Source organism: Mus caroli, chromosome 6, assembly GCF_900094665.2.
Source record: "Mus caroli chromosome 6, CAROLI_EIJ_v1.1, whole genome shotgun sequence".
NCBI classification, from domain to species: domain Eukaryota; kingdom Metazoa; phylum Chordata; class Mammalia; order Rodentia; family Muridae; genus Mus; species Mus caroli.
The window spans coordinates 113681812-113699315 of NC_034575.1; the positions used below are offsets into that span (position 1 = coordinate 113681812).

At 47.2% G+C, this 17504-nt stretch overlaps 1 protein-coding gene across 1 annotated transcript in view; it reads right to left on the minus strand.

Moving 5' to 3' along the window:
• LOC110295755 (voltage-dependent L-type calcium channel subunit alpha-1C) overlaps positions 1–17504 on the minus strand; it is a 77616-nt gene that overhangs the window by 43759 nt on the left and 16353 nt on the right. Inside the window, exons 7-12 of the mRNA XM_029478244.1 lie at positions 15021–15128; positions 14258–14310; positions 13833–13979; positions 11800–12001; positions 10203–10361; positions 9481–9591 (exon numbers count right to left, since the gene is read on the minus strand). Of these exons, the coding sequence (XP_029334104.1) occupies positions 9481–9591; positions 10203–10361; positions 11800–12001; positions 13833–13979; positions 14258–14310; positions 15021–15128 (780 nt within the window). The remainder of the gene's footprint in view (positions 1–9480; positions 9592–10202; positions 10362–11799; positions 12002–13832; positions 13980–14257; positions 14311–15020; positions 15129–17504) is intronic.

Sequence of the window (17504 nt, forward strand, 5' to 3'; positions counted from 1 at the left end):
GATCCATGNGGTTTTAACAGCCATAAGAAGCTAAGATTTTTCACAAGGTTAGAATAATTGGGGTAAAGCTTTTATCATTATCAATTGGCTCTGAAATTATTGTATTGGCATCTTGTCAATTGTGATCTTATTGTTAAATAAATCTAATTGGATAATTAAGCTTTAAGAGTCATGTTTCTACCAAGTAATTCGGTGTTGAGATGGCTAACTGTGTGNTGCATGGGGTGTTTCAAAGAAGCAAGAGGAACTCGGTGGGGGGCAGTCCAAGGGATGGCCTGGTGGGAGCCCTGTGGCCCCTCAGAGCTGGAGAGTTAGTGGGCTGAGAGATGGAGCAAGTGAGATCACCTGGTGCGGGGCTAGCTCTAGAGAGTTGTTGGCTGCAGCAGGAGTGCAGGAGCTTGGCCTGGTCTCACTGAGAGTTGGCAAGTTCATTTTTTAATATTTCCCGCAACGTCCTCCCACTAGGGCCCTACTTCTAAAGGTCCAGCTGCATCTCAATAGAGTCAAGATCCAAACTGTAGCATCAAGAGTGAGCAAATAGATTAAACTCTATGTCTGTTTTCCTATGTAGAGAATAGGGCTGATCTTAGCATTAAGGCGACNTTTACAAGATACCACACATACAAAGCACTCAGACCAGTACCTAATCTGGAGGGAGCTCTAAATTCATATTAGTTTTGTCATCGTTACTAGAGTCAACCTGCCTGCCTCATTGTTAAGTAGCATCCACAGGTCATATGGGGCTGAGCCAAACAGAAATCAACACGAGGCATCTAGAAGCAACACATGCAGAAGGAACAGAAAGAGGGGAAGTTTCTTGGGCTGGCCCAGGCTCTTTCTGCTCACCATCTATCTGGTTACTATTCTTGAGATGCTCTTAGAGCAGTCAGGCAGGCAGTGTTGACACTGTGACAGTATGCAGGCTGTCGTGGCTTAATCTTATTATACTCAAGTTCATATAGATTGTACACTGCAGAGTTCTTAGGAAACAACTGTCCAAGGAGAGGAGGTGTGGTCTTCCCTGGGCTAGAAGCTGTGGAGAACAGTGTTGGGCTTCNGGGGCAGGGGGCCTCCATCTTTGATATAGAGAGAAAGATTACTGCAGGAGAGGTTGTTAAAAAAAAAACACCATTGCAGAATTCTCGATTCTGTTTCTCCTCTGCCCCAACCAGAAGCCTCCTCTATCAGGACAGGCACAAACCTCACAACAGATGGTGGTAACACGGGAAGCCACAAANCCCTCTGTGTATACTTCCATTGGTATGCCAAGGTTATGATACTTATTCATAGAAATTTTTAAGGTAAAAATTAGGTCCTCCCTACTATTTGTTGTGTTCTCTCTTCTATGTTCCTTCCTGCCCACCTTCATCATCTTATATGGGTCCAGCAAAGCCAAGCAAAGAAATAAGGAGGAAACCAAGACCTTCCTGGTACCTGATGTGGAAGGTGGTATACCTTCTGCCTATTCCAGGGGCACAAAAGCACACCCAGGAAAGCTATGGGAGATATGAGCTGAGGCTAGATGTGAGATGCTGACAGAGAGATAAGTTAAAAACAAAACATGGGCAAGGGAAGACTTGGCCCCATGGGATGTGAGTGACAAACACATTCAGGAGTCACTGGAATAATGTGAAAAACAAGAGCTGGGCATGGTGGTGGTGAAAGAAGCCACTTAAGGCTGGTGGGAAACAGGGAACTGTGCAGCATGGGGAGACATAGAAGACATGGGTGGTAGCAGGATTGGGGAGTCACAGAACACATGGCTGGTAGGAGACAGGGATACTGAGAACAAGGAAATGATAAGAAAAAAAAAGACAGAGAGAAAAAGAGAGGGAAAAGAAAGAGGAAGAGGAGGAGAGAGAAGCTGGGTGTGGGGTACTCAAGGTTGGATTCTAGGACTCTGGGATGACCACAGAACCAAGACAGGGAAAAGAAACACCTGTCAACATGAGACCAGAGGGAGTGGCCAAATCATCCTTGCAAAGCAGGGTCTAACATGAGAGGGAGAAACATGGCCTATACCCAACCTTGGGTCCCCAAACAGAGTCGAGGTTCTTAGCTTCGGGGGAGGAAGTGTTTGGGGAGAGCTGGACAGAGCAGGTTGTGAGGCGGTGTGGAGGGACAGGCATAATGGAAGGCTGAGCCTTGTTCTTAGAACTACTCGCTTTTCTGGGTCCTGGGATGCGGAACTGAGAGGCGGGAAACTAGATAAACTGGGAAAAGGTGCCAAATCCAGCCAGAAACAGCAGTGGTGATGGTAAAAGCCTCAGTGTGTCTGTGAAGGGCTGATCTTATGGAATATCACGGAATCAACGGTTAACTGACACCAAGCAGAGATAATATAAATCGTATTACATCAGGGTGCCACTTAGATATAACTAATCATGGAGATTAGCGGCGTCTAATGGAGAAGGCATAACCAAGCACGCAGCTGCTCATGATCTACAGCCTGCGAGGCAGCGAGGACTTCTGTGTTTCCATCAGGCTCATCCTGTGCTGTGCTAATTCAGAAAAGCTTTGGACTGCTTCCTGCAGCAAACGCTGGTCACTGTAGGACAGCTGGCAAGAGCAGGCCAGGGTCATGTCCTTGCTTTGAGGAGGCACTGGCTGGGATAGTGATGGGGTACTCNGAGGATGGTCAGAGGAGCATGTAGACCTGAGAATGTGTGCTTTTCATAGACACCTGTCCTGGAGTTCCATTGGAACTATATTTCGAAGGCATCGATATATTTATCTCATCACACATTATCTGGGCTACCAAGCACCTAGAACTGTGCGAGGATGAAGTCCACAGACCTGAAACTAATTCCCGAAGCTCGTGGTCTGCCCACTAGAGCAGATGGAATTAGGTGCTATGGGTTAGGTTCCTTTCAGGGGACTCAGGAGCTTGTCCCCCTCTGCTTTAGCTGTGCCGGGCTAGACTGGAGGAGCACATTATTGCTTCTCCCTACCCATGCTAGAATAAATGAACAGATTTATGCAAAAGACATAATTGGAGTACTGAAGGCTGTATCCCTGGAGCCAGCCATGGCAAAGAGCTTCAGGTTCAAGCACACATTGCACTATAGTCTATGAGTGAGAGGCTTTGGCAGCAATGCCAGTGGGTACTGGAAGAGCAGGCTGCCCTTGCTGAGTGGGAAAGAGCTTAGTCTTGCTGCAGATCTCTAAACAGTGTGATAGCCCAGGCTCTAGGGAAGCCTTCACAACCCAGACAAGACATGCTCCTTCCGGCTTAGCATCCTTCTTTCATCAGCTCACCCAACCCCCATCCTAGACCCCAATGTGTGCCTGACTGCAAAGGCATGATGCTTTGGAGACCATTAGATCCAGCCACCAGCACCGCCTTTGTAATAAGACACAAACATAATGATGGGCTGCTTTCACTTTCAGAGATGAGGCTTGAGAGCCAGGAGCAAGCGTTTTAACCTCTCAGTGCCTCAGCTCACTCACATAGGACACGGCAATAGCAACTGCGTGTGCCTCTGTGGGAATATGAAGTCTGTGCAGTGTCAGGTACTGCAAGGTCTGCCTCTGAGGGAGTGCTTGATGCCCACTGTGGCTGCCATGACTGCCTCCGCTCCTGATGGCTCCTGCTTCACAGAAGGATCTGGTGCCTTGCNGGAACATGGTCAGGGCCACTGCTTTGCCTGGGCTGAGTTACTGCCTCAACACCCTCTGGGTTTGGGAATCCCTCTTCTCATGCCTTCAGTTTCTTTTCCAGTGGCAGGATCAGAGACAGGGAACCACAGTGTACCTTCCCACTGGGCTTTTACACAGTGTGAATACGTTTCCACATTAAATAATTAAGTGTAATAGCTAATACTTCCCTTCCCACACTAAGGCTTTATGTAAGTCATATAATTATTTTTTTCATCATTCACGGTAAAAGCACCATGCAGGAAAGAAACCTGTCACAATGTTGCAACAATATGCAAATCTCTGGGTACAAGCGCTGTGGCGAGGAGGTCCCTCCTGAGGAGCCCGTTTGTGCCTGTCTGCTGGGCACTGTGCACGTCAGGTGTCCGTGGGCACACCACAAATAAACAATAATCAGGGGAATGCCTGCTTACCAATCAGCTGCTAAAAAGCAAGCCAGGGCTGGCTGCACACCCACAGGCTACTGGGCTCTCCTAATGAGGCCAGAGGCGCAGAAGAGGCTGTGGCATGCCCTAGTCTCTTTCCCTCCTCTTTTCTGTTTCTATTTCTTTAAGTGACATGTGTGGTGAGTCTGTGGTCCCATGGGTTTCACTGACAGTGAAAGACACTGATTCTTAGTATCGAAGGTAAACAGACTTCAACTAAATCCAGTTAAGAGGCTCTATGAAGTTCCACCCTGCTCTTTATTCCACTGGTCGGCCTCCAGGGGGCACTGCGGAACTGGGTAGAGCTACAGAGTGGGTCCTGGTGACCAAGCCAGCTTTGCAGATTTAGGGATACCACATATCCTGCTGTATGGGGCAGCTGTGTCTTAAGTGTGATGTAACCACTTGTCTTCTGAGAAACACGTATGCAGGTACCGTGTACAAATAAAACTGGCCTGCTGCAACTTCGGCTTTTAGTCCAAGGTCCCTGTACCTTTGCTCTTCTGTTGTCTTCAACTTCTGTGGGGAATGCGTCTTTTACTATACACACCCTTTTTACTTACATTATGGCTAAGAAATCCTTATTTTCAACATTTTATGCTGAATGTCTTGGAGTTAAAATAATAGAATATGAATTACAGAATATTTATCATGACATATAAACTGTAAGTCTAGAAAGGGTTTAAGACCACTCATCTAAAAAAGAGGCTAATACAAGTTTTAAAAGAAAATATTTTACTTACTCCTGAAGTCGTTTAAACTAAATTGTCTGGGTCAAGATGACTATGAGGAAATATAGTCCTCTGAACCATTCACTACTCACAGAGGGGACTAATAAGGGGACTTGAACATCTAGGGTCCCCTCCTGTTTCTCAGGACAAGCAGTACATGCTCCGGGTCTCTGTTCACTCTCCCTCTGTGGCTGGCGTCCCTCACACAGCCCTTCAGCCTGAGACCTAGTGCTCTGCCTTGGTCTCTTGCTTTGGCCATGCTAGCTGTTAGCCTCCAGATGTCCTCTCCCCAGTTCCTTCTCCCCAGTGTCCCACCTGTTAGCTCATCATGTACATCCTCTCTGGGAAGACGAGAGTCCAGAGCAGCTCTCCTGGAGCATCTACTTAGGAGGGCCATATGTAGTGCAGACTACTAAAACAGATCTCCTGTCCACACTGCCTGTTCAAGACTTTAATAGCTTTTAAACCCCAATCCATCTCTGCAGCCCCGTCAGGCTTGCCTCTCCCCACTCTCCTGAAAGTCAATGAACTGTTGTACCGGCTCAGTCCCTGAGGGGCAAGTCAGGGAGCTTGGAGCCACCTTTCATTCCTTCTCTTTGTCCTTTTGACTGATTCATCATCAGAATATGTCCGCACGATGCTGACATTACTCTAGACTGCTGAGTTCCCAGACAACGTCTCCTCTCCTACACTAGGCTACCCCTTACTAAGCGACCAATACTCGGATCCCTAAGTCCCCTACTCGGTGCTCCAGAGACTTTCTAGAAGACAATGACTCTAGCCATGGAGGGGAGAGTGGGTTTCAGGAACAGCAGTCCTAATGAGAACCTTGTGGAAGCGGAGGTGAAAAGCCTCCCATTAGGGACACTCATGCCATCCTAGACCTACTGTGCTGCAGCCCTGGGTTCATCAACTCATCAACTCAAGACTATTTATTGTTTTGAGTTGTTCTTGCCAAACCTGTCAATAGCAAATCCTAGGCACACTATCTATCTCCTGGCACATAGTCCTTTTGCTAAGACTGGAATGTCTGTGGCTACACTGCCCTTCACCAGACCCTGTGTTGCCCTCCATAGTCAAGCCAGAGCTGCCCACATGGGCAGAAACCTTGAACCTAAAGGCTCATCCTAACAAGCCCCTGGTCTGCTGTGTAGATCCCTGTCTTCTGCTTTTTTTGCTGGAGTAGGGTCCCTTTGGAATTTTAATTGAGATTGTCTTGAATCTATATATGATGTTGCAGGGAAGTAGTGTCGCAGCAATGAGTTTTCCAGCTTGGGAACACATCCCTTGTGTTATTAATTTTTGTTTAATCATTGATATAAAATTTTAGTTTTCTTTTTGCTATATTTTTATACACTGGACTTTTTTCAGTGTTTATCATACAAATTATCTTAATTTTCTGTAATTATTGACATTTTAGATCATGATAGGAATATAATCTAATTAAAGAACTATTTAATTACCTTTTAACCACTCCAAACAAACCTTTCCACAACTTGCACCGCATACGCATGCAGAATTAATTATCATGCAAGTGTCTTTTGCCTAATTTCCCTACATCTAAGGACAGAACTCCTTTGGCATCCTGTGAGGGGTTCAAGTCACCAACCCTTTTCCTTGGATCACCCCTACATTCCCCAAGCTGCTCTGGGAGGCAGAGTCTTTAAGTTTGTGTATACTAACATCTCATATTTTTTATAGTTTTTTTTTTATGAACATAGTATGGATTTATGGAGTTAGGCAGCTGGATTCAGGGCAGAGGTTTTCTTGAGTAAATTCATTTTACATAGAGTAGTGAGGAAAACAGACATGAATGAGAAAAGATCACCAGCATCAATCACTGTAGAGAAAATGGAAGAAAGAAGCAGGGCCTATAGATCAACCCATCAACCAATCAGATATGAAGAGGATACGGCATGGGAAATCAAATCAGGGACAGCTCCAGAGGGCATGGTCTGAGCTATGAGTAATGCCAATTGCTGTGGTTTGGATGTTAAGTGTCCATCAAAGGACTATGTGTTAAAAGCTTGGTCCCCAGGGTGGTGCTATTGGAGGAGGAGGGTGGAATCTCCAAAAATAAAGCCTACTGAAAGGAAGAGAGGGAGGACAGGAGGGAGAGGGGAGGGAGGNAGGGGGCAAGGGAGGGAGGGAAGAAAGGAGGGGGAAGAGGAACGAGAAGGGGAGGGTAAGAGAAAGTAGATCACTGAAGGCCTACTCTCTGAGAATTGTAGGATTCCAGCCTGCTCTGTTGTTGATTCCTGGTTACAGATGCAAGTGTGTTGCTCCTACACACAATCCTGCCACCATCTACCACTCTCTCTGGAAGTACTGATGGGAGCATCCTACACGCAAGCCTCCAAAGCTATGTTGTAAGCAAGTTGCTCCAGGCACTTTGTAGTTATAATGCCAGGCTGACTAACACATCCNCCTTCTCTGTTCTTGCTGACTGCCCTTTCACAGGGAACTCACACCACACAGTCAGGGAAGGTAGAAGTCCAGTAGCCATTCGTCTTTCAGGTCTGATAGAAGCCATTCATGCCATGTCTTGGGCAAACTCGAGTTAGGTATTTCTCCCAGAGTTCTGAGGATTTCTGAGTGGTATGCTGCCTGAAAACTCAAGGGCACATTTCCCAGCTTGTTTATCAGTGAAGAATACAGTTAATGAGGGTGTAGGCGACCAGGCTCCACTTTATCCTCTCCTCAGTTAACTAGTCAACTGTCTCTGGTCACCCACACTAATAGTCTTCACTCCTCTATTGCTTGGGTTCCTTTTGAGGAGTTCACAGAAGAGATCTCCTTGCCATTATCTCGCTGTGTGAGACGGCTCTCTTCTGTACCCAGGAAAAATCACTCATATTTCACCCTGTCTTCTCAGGACAGAAAAATCGTCATTGATGACAATAGGAAACCTAATTGGTTATGTCTTAGAAACTGGTTTGCTCCTTCATTGGTAGGATACATCAAATGTGTGTTTCAGGACAATGTCAATCTCGTGGGCTTCCCAGAGCNGGTGACTTGATGCACTGTGTATGCTAGAGACTGCAGGCTCTGGAGATTGCCTATGACACCAGGGACATACCAGACTCCACTGTGGGATAACTGNAAGTGAAGAAAGCTCCCTAGAGNTTGAGAACTGAGGCTGAGGCCCAGCACTCCCACTCTCCTGGCCTGGCTCAGGATGCTATGTGTGATGTTTCTGTGTTCTCAGGCATGGAACCTGGACTAGGGCAACATGTGGGTGGCAATGCTCGTGGGTCCCAGAGAGGACAGCCACAACCACTTGGTCTTCTCCAGGCCAGGGCACAATTTATCCCCTAATGGTTTGACCTTGGAAATATATATGATAAAGAGCATATTTCCTTCTTGGAGGTAGGGACACGCAATTATTATCACCATACCAAACGAGATTGATTTATTGGGAGTTTTCAAAAAGTATGAAAGACCCCAAGGTGTCCTGTGTTGCAAGGAAGACTCAGNGTTTGTGAGTCTGTGTGTACCACCTTCAAGTGCTTCAAAGGTTGTCTCTACTCTTTCTGAAAAGTACCCAGNAGAGTCCTTTCCATGGAAGCACCCGTGTGAACAGGTCCATGTGACAGAGAACATAACAGCTCCCTCTCTTAATATTTGTGTATTACGATTGTGGGTATGTCACTTCCTTCTTCCCTACAGCAGGGATGCTAACAGCCCAGGAGGAATCCTACAACCAGTTAATCATGGGCCAAGTCAAACAAACAGAATATAGTTGGAGACCTGTCATTTTGCCTCTTGCTGTTCTATCGTGTATCTGGTCAAGATGGTGAAGGANGAGGAGGAGAGGAGGCTTGGAAAACAGGTTAGTTTCAAGTCTCTAAGGGTGATCCTCCAATCTTTCACTACTCTCTAGGAAGTGTTAGGGTAGCTACAGTTGGTGTTACAGCTGCCCTCTGAAGTAGGCCTCAATCCCAGCCTGTGAATGCCAGAGATTCTGGCCTGTCTATGGAGGTCAAGGACAGTACACATCACTTCTACTAGCCTGCTCTAGTGTTACTCCTGGGACAGTGGGCAGGGTTGGTGAGGCTGAGTGACAGGTAGTCAACCTTATCAGCTCCGCCTCATTCAGACAGTGCCAGCCTCTTCTCTTTGAAGAGGTGCTGCCTGCAAAAAGTGATANTGCAGGCAAAGTCTGCAGGTGACTCCTCTTCCTGTGCTGGAGGACAGAGGAAGCAATGGCAATATGTCTGTGGAGGAGCCTGTGGCATGGAGTCCAGGGCCCTGGGCAGACAAAGCGAGGACTGGACGTCTCACAAGCATTCATTCTGCCTAACTAATGAAATGGGAGAGGGATAAATCAGGGACCTTCCTAGATCTTGGNGGGGAGCTGGGTTAGGAGAAGTTTGGCTTGCCAGTTATGGAAAATGGAAGGAGAAAGTTTGGAGCTTAGCTCATAGAAAGACAGCAGTTCAGGTCATGAAGGAACCTGCTTCTTGTGTGTCCCAGTCATGGGTCAGATGATGAGGTAAGGCTATGTTTTAAGGAGTTGGCCTGGTTCTCCTCTTGGCCACTGTAGCTTTTAGAACACTCTTCAGAGAAGGGATGGCCCTTCACTGGGAAAGTCTCCCTTTACCTCCCTCGTCCAGTGGACACACGCCCACCCCATCCCATCAAACGACTTTCTCTCGATGGCCTACCTTGGGTTTGAAGGCAATGAGCTTCAGGATCATCTCCACCGTGAAGAGGCCGGTGAAAAGCATGTTGAGTATATTCATGGCGATTTTGAAGAGGCAGCTCTGGCCATAGTGCTAAGTGGAGGGAAGGGGAAGCCTGTGAACAAGAGCCAACAAGAACCCAGCGTCCTTGGGCTCCTTATCATTTCTGTCCAACCTTCTCAGATGCCCCCATTTCTACAGAGATCTTCTCCGAGCCCTCCTCAGGGCATCCAAGTGGACTCTGGAGACTGTAAGCTCTTGCCTTTCCTACCCTTTCTGATGACAGGGGTGGGAGAGAGAGATCTGANTTTCTGACAATTCCATGTTGACTTTGGGGAGTTGCTGGTACTTGAGAGCCCGGGCACACACTGACTTCCCTGTGNTAGGGGTAGGTGTTGAATCTCCCTCCATGCCCCCCAGCTTGTGATGATGGCGCTAAGCCTACTCTTCCTGGGTCTCTACTCCTCAATTCTGTTATCAACCCAGGGCCCCAGGGATTCTTTCATATGGTTACAGAGGAACTTCACCTCCAAGAAGCAATCTCTCTCTCTCTCTCTCTCTCTCTCTCTCTCTCTCTCTCTCTCTCTCTCTCTCTCTCTCTCTCTTATTTTCCCAGCTGCAGGCAGGTGACCTCTGGCCTTGCAACTCCTTTTACCCCATCCTCCCTCAGCATTTTCCCTAGGCTAGCCCCACNGTCGACTGACCTGCATGGCCAGGCAGATGGTGTTGAGCAGGATGAGAACGAACATCAGATACTCGAAGTAGGTAGAGTTGACCACGTACCACACTTTGTACTGGTGCTGGTTCTTGGGGATGTACCTTCGCAAGGGTCGGGCCTTGAGGGCATATTCCACACATTGTCTCTGGAAGGAACAAAGGAGAATAAAAGTACATGGGGGTGGGTGCATGGCAGTCAAAAGTAGGATGCGTGTTAAACCACAACCTGGGAAGGGATTCTTGGCCTCTAGCTCATAGCTGTAATATTAATGTGAAGCATGCTGCTGATTTCTCTGGCTTCCCTTGCCATCAAATCCTATCCAGATTGCAAGTAAGGAGCTCAGCTCCTTTTCTCCAACCNGTAATGACCAGATAGAGCTCAGCAAGTGTTTGGTGCCTGATAAATACTGATTGGCTCATAGCCACTCTTGTTGGTTATGACCCACACCATAAATTCCCCCATGGAGTATCTCTTGCCTAATTTGTCATTTTCTTCCNTATTGTCTAGTTCCTACAAAATCAGAAGACCCAGAACTGTCAGGAGAAGAATTCTTGTTCTTATTAGAATCTTGGGAAAACAGAAAATGTCAGCCAATTTTTGTGCACAACACCCAAACCCCCAAATCAGAAACCAGCAAGCAACTCCAGTCTGCTTGACCCTTGGCCTCCATGCCTAATCCCCAAGCCTTGCCACCATGACCTCCCGCTTTTACATCTTTACTACAATGAACTGATGTTAGGTCGGGCTCTCAACATGCCTCATCTACACTTTCAAGTTGGCTTCCCTCCTTATCTTTCTTTCATCACTAAGTTTACACAGTAGCTCAAACACTGAATCTAAACCCAAGTAGCAGACATCAAAGCCCACAAAGGGTCCAGCTTTCCTGGCATGCATGGGGCTGGGCATACTGGGCTGTGCCCTTGTGAGTTGGCTTTATTCAGGGTGTGTTCCCACACGGGTTCCTCTGGGAGTGCAAAGACTGCTAATCTTGGGTTTCACAACTGTGCCCAATCCTAACTGCATATCACTCAGTTGCTAGCCCATCCCATAAGCTACCAGAATGTATTCCAGTCCTCNATGTCACCATGCCCCCCTGCTCAGACCTCTGTGTTGCTTGAGAAGCCATCCAAGTGGCTTCCTAAAACTGTTCTCCTGCCCACCGCCAGCTCTCTGCCCTCCATTGTCCTACTTTCTTTCCCCATTATCAATGATACCAACATACTTGGGCATAGTATAATGTTCCAATTTCTAGATAAGACACAAATTTCTTTCTTCCACATTGCCTGAAACAAAGTGTAGCTAAGTGAAACCTTAACAAATATTTGATGGTTGAGCACATTTTCCAGACATGGGATTTTTGAGGATTTAATGTNTGTCAAGTCTGAGAAATGCAAGATCCATATTTCTGCTGTAGGTATTTGGAGCAAACACCCCATTCTGTTGGGTGGTGGGACAGAGGATCTTGGTCTCCACACATGTCCCTCCAAAGGCCCTAGCCACACTGCTTAGTGGGTCCTGGGCAACCACATACTGCCCATCTCTAGGTGNGCTCTGCTTCCCTCCTTTCCTTCCCAGAAGGCTACCTGGTTCTTGTCCAGCTCACAGTTCTTGTACTCTTGTTCCCCCTGCTCCTGGAAGGTGACAATGACGAAACCCACGAAGATGTTCATCATGAAGAAGGCAATGATGATGATGTAGATGATGAAGAAGATGGAGATCTCCACACGGTAGTTGTAGATGGGGCCCTTGTCTTCTGTGTGGGAGTCAATGGAGCGGTACAGCAGCCTACAGGAGGAGATAGGCTCACAGAGTGACCTGGAGAAGCAGTGTCACCTCCATAAGATGATGGCACCACTGCTCCCAGGGGTCCCTGCAATCAAAGGAAACAGCTCCAGGCTGGGGCCAGAGGGTCCGGGCTCAAGTCCCATCCAGGCAAACCACAGATTCTCTTTGGCACTGAGTTTACAGCTGTCAGGTGGAAATGATAATCCCCTACTTTCCTAACTTACAGGGCAGCTGATATAATATATACACAGTGCTTTGAAACCATCAGGAGCTATTGAACTGTAACATTCATCACTGACCCCAATTTCAAGTACAGAAATACTGGTAAATATTGAAACAGCTTTGTAAACTGGCATAGATCAAAGGAGGTGAGGCCAAAGAAAAAGTATATCTGAGAAAGAAATTTATTTAGATATAATAAAATGAACATCACTCCAGATTATCCACAGCATCCACAGTAGTTTAGGGTATGCACATGCGTGTGCCTGCGTGAGCACGTGTGTGTATGTGTGTGTGTGTGTATGTGTCTGCCATCCATTGTGTGTGTGTATGTGTCTGCCATCCATTGTGTGTGTGTATGTGTCTGCCATCCATTGTGTGTGTGTGTATGTGTCTGTCAACCATTGTGTGTGTCTGCCATCCATTGTGTGTGTGTGTGCCATCCATTGTGTGTGTGTGTCTCTGTGTGTGTGTGCCATCCATTGTGTGTGTCTGTATGTGTCTGCCATCCATTGTGTGTGTGTGCCATCCATTGTGTGTGTGTGTGTGTGTGTCTGCCATCCAGTGTGTGTGTCTGTGTGTGTGTGTGTGCCATCCATTTCAGTCTGGGCTATGGACCAGTTGAGCTTGTTTTTCATGGACCAGGATGATCTCCTTCTCTTCCTTTGTAATCACCCTGCTACATGGCTGACCTCTGAGCATCACTTCTATATTGCCATATGATGGATGGCAAACCCCATCTATGCACTGCTAGATGGGGACACAGGTACTTAAAGATACAAAGAGTACCACATGGACAACAGTCTGCTACCAGCAATGCTGTGTGGAGACCACTGAGTTGGTCTAGTAGAGAAAGTATCTCCTTTGCAGAGGGACTGGACCCCTGGCTTTTGTCTCTTTCTTACTTGATGCTGTTAATGGAAGCAAGGCTTTCTCTGTGGAGACTGGTACACAGTCTCAGCAGACAGAGACCTCTCATTTATCCTTATCCTTCTCAGCTACATGTGGGGGAAGATAAACTGGAACTCTGTGATGATGGAAGGTTAACACCAGAGACATTTTCTGTACTTGACTCCGAAATGCCATACATAGAATGGCATTATAATGGCAGACTCCTAATCTTGTGACTCATACTGAGCTTGGGAAAAGGAGTTAAAAGGTGTCCATTCTGGGTTGGAGTTCCTAACATGCTGAGTGTATACTGAGTCTTACACCACTTGTACAACATACACAAGGCCCACCGTAAAATATTCAGCACATCCCAGTCCCAATAAAATCTTTTCTAAGAGATGCTTTTGTTTTTGAGATAGAATCTTACTATGTAGCTTTGGCTGGCTTGGAACTCACTAGGCTAGCCTCAGACTGTCAGAGATCTACCTGTCTCAGGGATCTACCCACCTGTGCCTCCCCAGTGCTGGGATCAAAGGCATGGCCCACCATGGCCAGCTAAAAGCTTATGTTTCTTCAGTGATTATATTTTACAGTTCTCCAAACAACCTCACTGCCTGGGGACAAGCCTGACTTCTGGAAAGAATTCAGGGAATTAATAAGACCCCAGGTGACAACTGGAGAGCCATGCCTTGAACTTGTGAGCCCTGATGTTCATACTCACTCTGGCCACCCTTCGAAGGTGGAGACGGTGAAGAGAGCCATCATGGCTGCCAAAACATTGTCAAAGTCAAACTTGCTGTTCTCCCAGCTTCGAGGCTGGATAATGGGGTGATCAACCTCTCCATCTTTGTATGTGATATAGTTACCCCTGAGGAAGGAAGCAAAAGAGGTAATCATGGGGTGTCCTGTATCTCTACCACCAGTGATTGCTAGCATGCTAGGTGGGATGCAACCAAACTATCCACGCACCAGAAGAGTCAGTGGATAGAATGTTGAGGAATAGATGAAATCACATTTCACAAAAATGAGGTCAGGTAATGGGATGGGCCAGAGGACAGTCTTCACTCTCCTCTAACCACATCACCGTCCCCTTCCCCCTGCCCGGTTAACAGCCCTGGATCTGGGAGTCTGTTAGTGTAAACTCACTTGCATTCTGCCTCCGTCTGTTTAGAACTATCCGAACAGGTATAGAGCTTTCCCTAGAAAAGAAGAATGAGGTGATCAGAGATGCTCCTCAAGGGACAGATCCGGCAGAAGACGATCAATGAGCATGTCTGTAGCACAGTCCTGAGTTTGAGCTTTGAGGATAACAGAGTCCGGATGCAGAGGACATGACTCACATTCAGAGCTGAGGGTGTAGCCAGATTCAAAAGCAGGGAGCACCAACCTTGGAAGGCTCGGCCCTTTGGGAAGGTCTTGGAAGGAAGAAGAAAGGGGAACTGGGTCTGGAGAGAGCTTATGGAAAGAAGACAGGGGAAATTTGTACAGTGGTGGGGTGGGGGTGGGGTGGGACAGAGAAAGAGTGCTTCATAGAGACCAGAAGAACTAAAGAGATGGAGGCAGAAAAGCAAAAAAAAAACCAATTAGCCCTCAGGCTGGATGGTATAGTGTGGACANGCTGCGACTGCTAGCAACTGCTGTGGACTTTGAGCCAAGGACTGACACAGAGGTTCCAGAGCATGAAAGTCATCTGGGAAGAAGTGTAGCCAATTGAAGGGGGACACAGCAGAGAACACACAGCTCTTTAGTTGGGAGAAGCAGGGTTAACTTCCCTCTACTTTCTTGGTCTGGAAAGTTCAAGAAGGCTGTGGTCAGGTTCTGTACACGTGTCTCAGACTGCTGTCCCCTCTTGGATCCGTTGGCCCCCTTCCTTGGGAATGCTGGGGAGGGGAAGGAGGCAGGACTCTACCTTGAAGAGCTGGACCCCAATGCAGGCAAACATGAACTGCAGCAGAGTGGTGACAATTACGATGTTCCCGATGGTCCGGATGGCCACAAACACGCACTGAACCACATGCTGCAGTGGGAAAAAGGGACAGGAAAAAGGGGATAAGGTTTCAACATAAGCATCGTGAGCCAATCCCTGGGCCCCTCCAAAGCCAGGGCAGGCAGAGCCTATGCTCCAAGTGGGAGAAATCAGGCTCCCAAAGGCCTGGAAACCTTTCCAGAGCCACACTGATGGAACTCATTGGATGCAAAGGGCTCCTTGGCCTCTGAGTCAGGACAGAGATATAAGTCCTTCTACACTCTTATCTGAGTGGTCAAAAGAATATTAACTCAAGGGCTCCGCCATTGCCATAACCCTGCCTTTGCATCTTACCTAAGTGCAGGAGTGCTATGTGTGCTCTGTGACATCTGCTGAGCTGGGTAAGGAACAAACAAGGGAAATTTAATTGCTCTGAAGTCCACTCCTTGGAGCCAGCCCTGTAACTGCCATGTAGACACCTTCTAGGAACCAGTTGTCAACTTTACACATCCCTACATAAATCCTAGCCCCTGGCAAAGAACACTGACCCATTCCTTAGTGGCCTGTCTCAGTCTATAGAGAATGAATAAACTTCTTTGCGTATGCTATCTTGGTGGAGATCTTTGTAGTCTGTAATCTTGGCTGTGGTTTCTACCTAATGTTATGGTGGCCTAAATAAGGGCTCTGCCTTGGTTTCCCTTGGTCTCTTTTAACTCTGGAGCTTATAGTAGCTTGNTGATCCCATGAACAATTGAAGATCTGTGGTTGAGGCTACTCTTCAGTGATATCCAAAGGCATGTAGGGTGTGTGATCCTGCATGTCCAGCAATGGTTCTTGGGGCTGGGTTCTTGGGTCCACAAGGAAGGCCTTGTTTCACATTTGCAATGAAGGAACTGTAACGAAAGCTTTTCTTCAGTGGACCATGAAGGCAGTGAGAAGAAGAACAGCTCACTATAGGCAGAAAGGGCTAGCTAGGAGCTACTCTCTTTTTTTCTGGGAATCTCCTAGGGCTTTCCCCCTACCCTCTGTATTTATATTTTTCTATTTCCTCTCACTACTCTTTCTCTGTACTCTGGATGCTACCAGACCTCCGGGGACCGCCTGGTTGCTGGTGACCCTCCCTCAGGGATGCTGTAAGTTAGAAAGGGACATTCCAGGGGAAGCCTCTGACTCTGTTGATGGGAGAGAAAGAGTTCAGTGTGTCAAATGTCAGTGTCTTGTCATCTTCCACTTGGTGTGCCCTAGGGCAGGGTCTACTCACTCCTTATGCTTGTCAGAGACAGCCTGGAGAATCTCTTCAGGGATGGAGTAGGGATACCCCTCTCAGGTCTTCATTTACCAGTAAGGGCTTATCCCTCTCCTTGGAGTGCTGATGAAGGTGCCCCCTCTGTACTCCTCCCCTTTTTTCAATCCTCATAACCATTTTTCTTCCCTCTATGTGATCGTTAATGTTAGTTATCACTTGACAGGATCTGGAAGNCCCTAGGAGGCATCTCCCAGGCACCCTTAGGATGGATTATTTAGCTTCTGGGCATGCCCGTGAGAAGCTATGTTGATTAGGTTAANTGAGGTGGGAAAGCCTACACTGAAATTTGGGGAGCAGTGTTCTGTGGGCTTGGGTCCCGGAGTGCATAAGAGAGAGAANGCAAGCTGGACATAAGCACCCTAACTTGTAATTTCTATTGTGTGATGTGACCAGCTGCTTCCGGCTCCCGCCGTTTGACTTTCTGCCATTGTGTTCTGTGCCCTTGGTCCATGAAGTAAATCATCTCTCCCTTGCTCTGCTTTTGTCAGAGTATTCATTTTCCCGAGATACAGGAAAAGCAGCTAAGACACCNTAGGGGTTACCATGGGAAATGCTTAACTGAGTCCCCTAAAGACTTCCCTTTGGGCTGTCTTCTCTTTCGAGCACGAGGATACAGAACATGTGGCTAAAATGTTGACATTTGTGCCTGGCGGTTTTTCTTCCTGGCTAGAATTTCTGATCTGCGAGACCTACAGAAAGTCAGACTTTCAGGTTCCCCCAGGATGGCACATTTCCCTTCTAACACTTGTTACTCCAATCCTGCATTCTCTGACCTGCACCTGAGACCTTATATCCACTCCCAGACTAAAAGTTTTGGCCACTAATGGTACAATATGGCTTTCTCTACTTGCAACCACCAGCCATGGCTGCAGTCTCACCTCCTGTTCTGGCCTCTTCCTGTGACCTTTCACCTTNCTGTCTAGCTTCCTTTCCCTCTGAGCTGAAGCAGAGCTCTCTCTAAATGTTCAAGGTCACTGCCCAGATGAGCTCTCGTACACGTTTGTCTGGGGACGTCATATGAAAAATTCAATAAACAGAACTCTCCCCTCTCCTTTAAACATTTCTTACCAACATTGATTGGTCTAGTTCCATTAACCTAACTAATACAGAATTCATTGCCC